The sequence below is a fragment of the Macaca fascicularis genome, chromosome 1 (assembly GCF_037993035.2).
Source record: "Macaca fascicularis isolate 582-1 chromosome 1, T2T-MFA8v1.1".
Taxonomy (NCBI): domain Eukaryota; kingdom Metazoa; phylum Chordata; class Mammalia; order Primates; family Cercopithecidae; genus Macaca; species Macaca fascicularis.
The window spans coordinates 68,905,361-68,913,173 of record NC_088375.1 but is presented as its reverse complement, the minus strand read 5'-3'; the positions used below and the strand labels follow the sequence as shown (position 1 = coordinate 68,913,173).

At 40.8% G+C, this 7,813-nt stretch overlaps 1 protein-coding gene across 6 annotated transcripts in view; it reads left to right on the top strand.

The window, feature by feature from the left end:
* KCNH1 (potassium voltage-gated channel subfamily H member 1) overlaps positions 1 to 7,813 on the top strand; it is a 452,274-nt gene that overhangs the window by 25,994 nt on the left and 418,467 nt on the right. For 4 of the 6 annotated variants that reach the window (XR_012432717.1, XM_005540745.5, XM_005540744.5 and 1 more), the window contains exons 2-3: positions 559 to 682; positions 4,327 to 4,433. Coding sequence is in view for 5 of the 6 variants with exons in the window: in XM_005540745.5 (XP_005540802.1) it covers positions 559 to 682; positions 4,327 to 4,433 (231 nt within the window). In the remaining variant the exon portion in view is untranslated. The remainder of the gene's footprint in view (positions 1 to 558; positions 683 to 4,326; positions 4,434 to 7,813) is intronic. The other 2 variants (XM_074035584.1, XM_065541211.2) reach the window with 1 other exon arrangement.

The following is a 7,813-nucleotide window of genomic DNA, read 5'->3' as shown; positions in this document are numbered from 1 at the left end:
ACTATTCCTTACCAAGGGAAGGGTTCCATGGTGGTATGTGTGTCCATGAGGCAGTGCTCAGCCTCCTTCCTGTACCTTCCTGAGATGCCCCCTAGGTCGGGCAAATCCTAGTTAGGGTCAAGAAGGCAAATTTTTAGCCTCTGGCCAAAAGACTGAAAAGGCTAAGATGCTGGACAGAGCTCAGAATAAATTACTTTTGGGCTCTCTCTTGCTCTGTATTATTGGTATACCTTCACTGGGATGAAAAATTAGGACTTAAATATGTCTCATGGGAATCCACTGGATTTCTGCAGGATTCGTTGGTTTGGTTAGGTACGCTTTCTTTTCTAACTTGTTTTTGGAGTACAGTGACCTAAGTTAGCACTTGTATTCAAAATATTCACTTCTAAAACAATGTTGTTTTGTATTCCTTACAGGGCCACATTCCTGTTCAAAAGTCTCTGTTTTGGAGGGAAACAGAAATATCTGGATTGCTTGACGTTATTTATGTCCTCATTGAATCTCAACTAATGTGTTGCCTCATGTGCCCTTTTTTCCCTTTTTTTTTTTTTTTAACAGATACTAATTTTGTGTTGGGGAATGCTCAGATAGTGGACTGGCCTATTGTGTACAGCAATGATGGATTTTGCAAGCTTTCTGGCTATCACAGGGCAGAAGTGATGCAAAAAAGCAGCACCTGCAGGTATTTATGTTTGGGGTTGTTCTGCTGAACAATCTATTATGGTATCTTTTGGAAAAAGAAAGTGGCTTACTGCATTTGGGAATTGCCTTTACCTCATTCAGTGTGTATTCAGAGGAAAATTTATTGCCATATCATCTCTAGTTCATGTACTGTACTGGGAAAATCAAAGCAGATATAAAACATAGTTCCCACAACTGACAAACTTGCAGTCACTAAGATGGGAGAAAACCCAGAAGAACTCAGGAAAACCATTCTGTCTATAAAATGTGAACTCAAAAGTTATGGCATTTTAGATTAAATTAAATGTGAAAGTTAGAGGCTCAAATACAGTGAAATGAAATTTTAGATGATTAGAACAATTTTTAAAAATTTGTGAGCATTTTAGAAGAGTAACTACAATGTTGGAGACAAGGGCCTTGTTCCTAGAGCTTTTCTTCAGTCAAAATTCTTTTTTGTTTTGAGATGGCTTCTTGCTTTGTTGCCCAGACTGGAGTGCAGTGGTGTGATCTTGGCTCACTGCAACCTCTGCCTCCTGGGTTCAAGCAATTCTCCTGATTCAGCCTCCTGAGTAGCTGGGATTACAGCCGTGTGCCACCACACCCGGCTAATTTTTTATTTTTATTTTTATTTTTAGTAGAGACAGGGTTTCACCATGTTGGCCAGGCTGGTCTCGAACTCCTGACCTTAGGTGATCTGCCCGCCTTGGCCTCCCAAAGTGCTGGATTATAGGCATGAGCCCCCACACCTGGCCTCAGCCAGATTTTTTTACTTCAGAAAAAGATGAGAGAACCAATATTTTGTTGCCTTCTAATTCATGCTATTACCTCTCTCTCTCTCTGAACTCTTAGCAAATTGTACTAACAGTGAAGCTGGTATATTTTTACAGGGTTTCTAACCAAGCAGTGTCCTTGGGCCGTGGTGTTAGAAAAGCTCTTTTAAAGCATCTTCCAGGTGTTGAGCCAGACATACAGCCTGGATCCTGCCAGACATTCCCCTGCTGTGCCCTGGCAAGGTCTTGGCCCACCATAGCCTTTTGGCTCCTCTCAGTCTCTGCCTTCTTCCGTCTTCTGTCTTCAGTGGTGTTTGCATGAAGTGGAATCATTCATGCCAAATGAAGAAACAAACTCATCTATGAAGAGTGGAGAAAGCTGTCTGACCAAGCATAGTCTTCTGTTTTCAGAAGTTGCATTTTTACTTGCTAAGTCAGCCATGTCACTTTACATTATTTTAAAATAAAACAGTCTTCTAAAATAAAATAAATGTCTGAGCTCATAAGAAGGAAGTATCAAATGTTTTGAAAATATTTCTACTTTCTTAAATCTTAGATTTTGGGGACTGAGAAATGGAAAATTGAAGATTTTTCCCCCTGACTGTTCAAGGGTTTAGAAATTATAATTCTTAATATAATAGAATTATCTTATATTCTTTGTGTGCTGTTATCCTCTAAAGTATTTATAGATCTGTTTATCTGCATCTACATCTCTATCTGTACTGCACATATATAATCAGAACAATTTCAGAGACGTAGCTTCACTTTTTAGTGGGACTTGAACAGCCTTTCCTTACCTTTCTTCTTATTGGCTATAATCAGACACTTTAAGGAAATCAGATAAAATAACTTGCTAATTTAGCCAGCTTTTTTTTTTATGCACAGTTCTCAGCAACTTATTGAATTACCCGAAGGTATCCCTTCTCTATAAATAAACATACCTTTGTGCTAGCTATGTTCCTGATAGCTCAGGAGTCTCTTTTACTTATTTTGTGCATTGTAAGCATTTGCAATCTAAGATCCAGGTAAAGGACACTTAGAACTACTGGTAATCTACAGCTTGAAAAAGTACATAAGACGAATGAAAACTGGGTGTAATTATGGCACTTCATTTATTTGAAGATTCAACTTTACAGAGATTTCTTTTACCTTGTTAAGGAAATTGCTAGCATATATACCATCACTTCATTTAAATGGAGGTCACTTATACAGAAAATTAATTCACAAAGAGAAAGAGGAAAAATCCTCTTATTCTTAGGCAGGGCTCAATTAGTCTTGATCTATTCTTCTTTCTAGAGGTAATTCAACAAGCTCAGTTTTCCATTTCCTGGCTTACAGACGAAGAGTACAACCCCAAAGCAGAGTACATAAGGACAACCACAGATAATCACATTCCTCAGAGGACTGGGAAGGGACATAAAATAACAACTGTGACACAGAATTCACAAAGTCAACAGCTAGGACTCTTTTCTTATTGGGTGCCAGAATTTGGAAGCCTGTAGTAAGCCCAGGGTTGTTCCAGTATCAAGCTAAGCATAGTGCTTGACTTGGTGGTTCAATTTTAGATCAGAAATTGCACTTGATAACCTCTGAGGTTCTTTGTAGCTCTGAAACTCTATGTTTCTGTGATTCAAGTCATCAAAAAAGGTTAGATTATATTGACTTTACAGTAACATTCAGGAACCCATGCCAGTTTGTGCATTACCTGACTTGAGGAGTGATCATTGCTGCTCTTTCTTGTTATTGCAGTCTGCAGGCCTGGGGTGGGCAGGGGAAATGCTTGCTGGGCCCATGGGCAGCCTTTGTCAGAGAACTGGACATTCCAGCCCCATTGAAAGATGTTTTTTCCCCCCTCCTCTGGCATTTTGTTAGTCTCCTGTGCCATTATTTATTCCACTTAACTGGAAGTATATCCTGTTCCCAGAGGCACAAACCATAATTTTTAGACCAGATTCAGTGTGGGGCCCAGGTAAATAGACAGTCCTGGCGATTTTCTTGCTTCTGGTGAGAACTAGCGTTAGTAGGTAGACCTTCAACTCTTCTGAGGTTTTCTCTAACACATTACATGTACATTTAAATAAATGAATTTATTTTGCTGAGAACTAGAAAAGGAAAAAAATCTATGGTCTAAACTTACCCAGCCATCTTTACCAGGAAGTCTCCCAGAGTTGTATTTCTAAAATGAAATCTGATCATGTTTCTCCTTTGCTTAAAACCCTCCCGTGTGCTCCCATTGCTTTCAAGATAAAGATTAAATTACTTCCCATGGCTTATAATGCCGTGGTCTCCTCCATGATCTTGCCTCTGTTTACTTCTCTATATTATCTGTTGCAAATTTCCCTCTCATTGTCTATATTTCAATCATACTGAAATGAACTATAATCAGGGTCTGGAGTTAATCTGACTGTCACCTCTGTGCCTTTGCAGTTGCTTGTCTTTTGTTTGGAATGTTTTTCTCCTTCTTTCTCTCAGCCATTTTCCCTCCTTCCTGCCCTTAGACCTAATTGTCCTTACTTTTGGGACGCATTCTCTGATCAACCAGGGAGTGCACTGTGCCTATTCTGTGTGTTCTGTAATTCATTATGTGTGCTTGCCATTGTGGCAGTGATCACACTGTTCTCTAATCCACTGTTTTCTGATGTACTGTTTTATGGTGTGTATCTCTCATTAGACTGTTAGTTTTTTGGAGGCAATGAAAAAGTCTTATTCAGAGTTGAATCAGTAAATTTTTTTAAGTTAGTTAATGTTTTCGTTGTGTGTGTGTGTGTGTTCCACAGTACATAGCACAGTGCTGAATATAGAACAGATATTTAACATATGGTTGTAGAATAATGAATACTTGTTAATCTAACTTGAGTTCTTTGGTTGTTTGCAGTTTTATGTATGGGGAGCTGACTGATAAAGACACGATTGAAAAAGTACGGCAAACATTTGAAAACTATGAGATGAATTCCTTTGAAATTTTAATGTACAAGAAGAACAGTGAGTATTGAGACCATTCTGAACTATATCTTTTTATGTGTTTGAAATAGTAAAACATCTCTTCCTGTGTTGCTGTCTTGGTTTTTCTTCTCTCCCATCAGGTAAATGCTGTTACTTGAAGCCATTGTGTATGTTGGGATGAATGATACAGAGTGATCAGTTACACTGTTTCTCACAGGAACATTTGATGAGGTTCTTGTCACTAATTAAGACTTATTCATCTATGTTGTTGTTGCTAAGAGTTAGTGTTTTTTCCTACTGGTTTACATATGGTGAGTTGCTAGCTTAAGGCGCTTGTAGACTTTTTAAAAAGGGAGGGACAAGATGGGACAGAAATTCTGTCCAGTTCATCTTTGTATCTATCTTCCACAGCACTTAGCATATTAGTGGGTGCCTAATTAAGAGCTTCTAAATAAAAGTTTGTCCCCAGTATTAAGAACAATACATTGTTAATTTGTATTTGTTTGTGGCTACAATTACTTCCACAAAGTATGTTAATGAGGTTTTAGGTCAATAGCCATACAGAAGTATAAAACTTGCTCTTCCCTTAGGAGGTTTCCTGTTGGAGATTAGCTGTATTAGAAGTAGGGAAAGTAGGGTATATGGGCCTAGCAAGGCTGCATGGGTGTTAATAGTGGTTTGTTTCTGTTTTTTAAAAACACTAGTTTTGTAAGAAGTCCTGTTCCTTATATGTAGGATTGACTGGTAGGAAATTGATTCAATTGAACAATTCTGGGGTGGTCCTTATGGCACATGAGGATAACTGTTTAATTTGGTGGCATTTAGGTTTGAGTGATATGTTTTGCCCTGGAAAGTAAAGGGCATGTGTTGTTTTTATCTGGGAGCAGCTGGGACTTTTTTCAGGTCTGGGGTATTGGAGTAGGTGACTGAGATTACTGTTTGCTTGGTAGTCTGTGCCGATACTGGTCTGAGAGATTAGCACTGGCCATCCACAAGCCCGAGAGGGTTGTTACCAAAGCTTTCACACTGGACTTGTTGCCTTGCTCCAATTCACTCCCTCTGCTGGCAGATCTAGTTCCCACCCCACTATTAGCTAAGAAAGGAACGAAGGGAAAGACTGTGAAGGGCTGTATGCCAGTGTTTCCACTATGGGGGAACACGACTCAACTAAAAGCAACAGCTCTTACCAGAAGCATACCAACAGCGGAAAGACATGTTCTGCACATGTGTCATAAGCTAATGGAATAAGTTAAAAGTTTACCACTTTGGCAGCACTAATGATTCACTTGCCATTGGTTTCAGTGAGCATGTGCCCCAGAGTGAGTCTGAGATGCGACAGGGCAATCTGCCTTCTCCTAGCTGTCTCTGAGGCTGAAGATCCTGTATTATGAGTATCTCACTATGCTGAAAGTGATTGATTCTGATATTTGAAGTTCTGTACTTTAGGTAGACATGAACTACCCAGGTAAACCAACTAGATCAAATGATGGCCGACCAAAGAATCAGCATTTCTTCCCTTCCTGAAGTTTGTGGTAGGTTTATTGATAGTCTCCAAAGTGGCATATCAACCTGGGCATCAGGCTCTACTTTATGGGTGCTATTAAAGCATTTTCAAGAGTAATTATGATCATATACAATTTTCACCCTAGCTTTTACCTTTAGAAAATAAACTTTGTGTAAGGCATGACTGTATTTTAAAATGTGGATTCTTTAAGCGCTGTGAAATAGGCACAACTGAAAGTTAATTCCTCATCCGAGGTCATGTAGCACCAGGGCTAGTTTCCACTGTTTGCTCCATGGCCATTCTTAGTTTTATTGTGGGTACAAGGCAGGGCTAACACATAAGGTCGTGCAGGCTATACCCTCTTAGGGGGAAGTGGAAATCAACTTGTGATTTCCTTGCTTAGTTCTCCATGGACCATGGTCTGGAATTGCATCTGTGCTGAGGAAGGAGTTTCTCTTTCTAATTCACACAAAGATGCCTAGTGGGTCAGCAGGGGCTCTGGACAAAGCTAAACTTGTACATGCAACATGAACCATGAAACTAAGGAAATGATGAAGATAATGTTTTCTTCCTAGGACCTGCCCACTACCTCCAAATCCCACCCTCTCTTGAGGAATTAAGAACCTTTAACTTATTTGTTAAGCCTGGAAATTATACAGTTGCACTGGATTCTCTCTCTCTCTGTGTATGTGTTTTTTCCAATAGCTTTTTATTGACCTACAACCCTATGGCAGACAGTAGGCTCGCTGCTAGGGATGCAAATATGAAGAGACAGACACAATGTCTGCTCTTACAGCATCTGTAGGGGAAGGGGCAGCATCCATGGAACAGAGCCGTAAGTGCTTTGATGGTGACACCACATAGGTGGCTCACAACTCCAACTTAGGGGGTCAGGGAAGGAAGTCTTCCTAACAGACATTAAGTGCCATGCAGAAACTGGAAGGATAGAGGGGAGTTAGACAAAGATCAGGGCCAAGAGTATCCCAGGCTGAATGCATGTGAAGAGGGCTGCAGCAGAGAGAGAGCACTGAGGGTTCAAGAGACACAAACCCATGCTTCTTCAACTTTGACATGCATAAGAACTCACCAGTGAATGGAAATGTGTATTTCTATGCCGAGGGTCTAGCAAAGGATCTGCGGTTCTGCTTCCAGGTGATGCCGATGCTGCAATTCCAGATAGCAACAAGAAACAGATCACACTTGGAGTAACAAGGACAGAAAGAGCTGCAGTGAAGACTGGCTTCCATGCCAACAGGGTGCATCTCTTTCAGAGCTCTACCCCTTGCACCCAGCCCAGTGCCTGACACATAGAAAGTGCTCCACCCAAACTCATGGAGTAAATAAATATATGAATAGATGAGGGGCCAGGCGCAGTGACTCACGCCTATAATCCCAGCACTTTGGGAGGCCGAGGTGGGTGGATCACTTGAGGTCAGGAGTTTGAGACCAGCTTGGCCAACATGGTGAAACCCCATCTACTAAAAATACAAAAATTAGCTGGGTGTGGTGGCGGGTGCCTGTAATCCCAGCTACTTGGGAGGGTGAGGCAGGAGAATTGCTCAAACTCCAGAGGCAGAGGTTGCAGTGAGCTGAGATTGTGCCACTGCTCTTCAGCCTGGGTGACAGAGAGACTCTGTCTCCAAAATGTGTGTGTGTGTCTGTGTGTGTGTGTATATATATATAAAAATATATAAATACATGAGAAGTAATATGAGGTTGGAGAAGCTAGGAAGGGCTAGTCACACAGCCAAGTTAAATCGTTTAGAAGCAATTGTCTTAAAAGCGGCAGTGGTAGAGAAGGCGGTGGAGGTGAGGGGTGTTGAGGGATTTTAAGCAGGGTGAGTATGTCTTCAGATTCCATTTTAGAAAGATGGCTCTAAGCCGAGGAGTGGTGGCTCACGCCTGTAATCCCAGC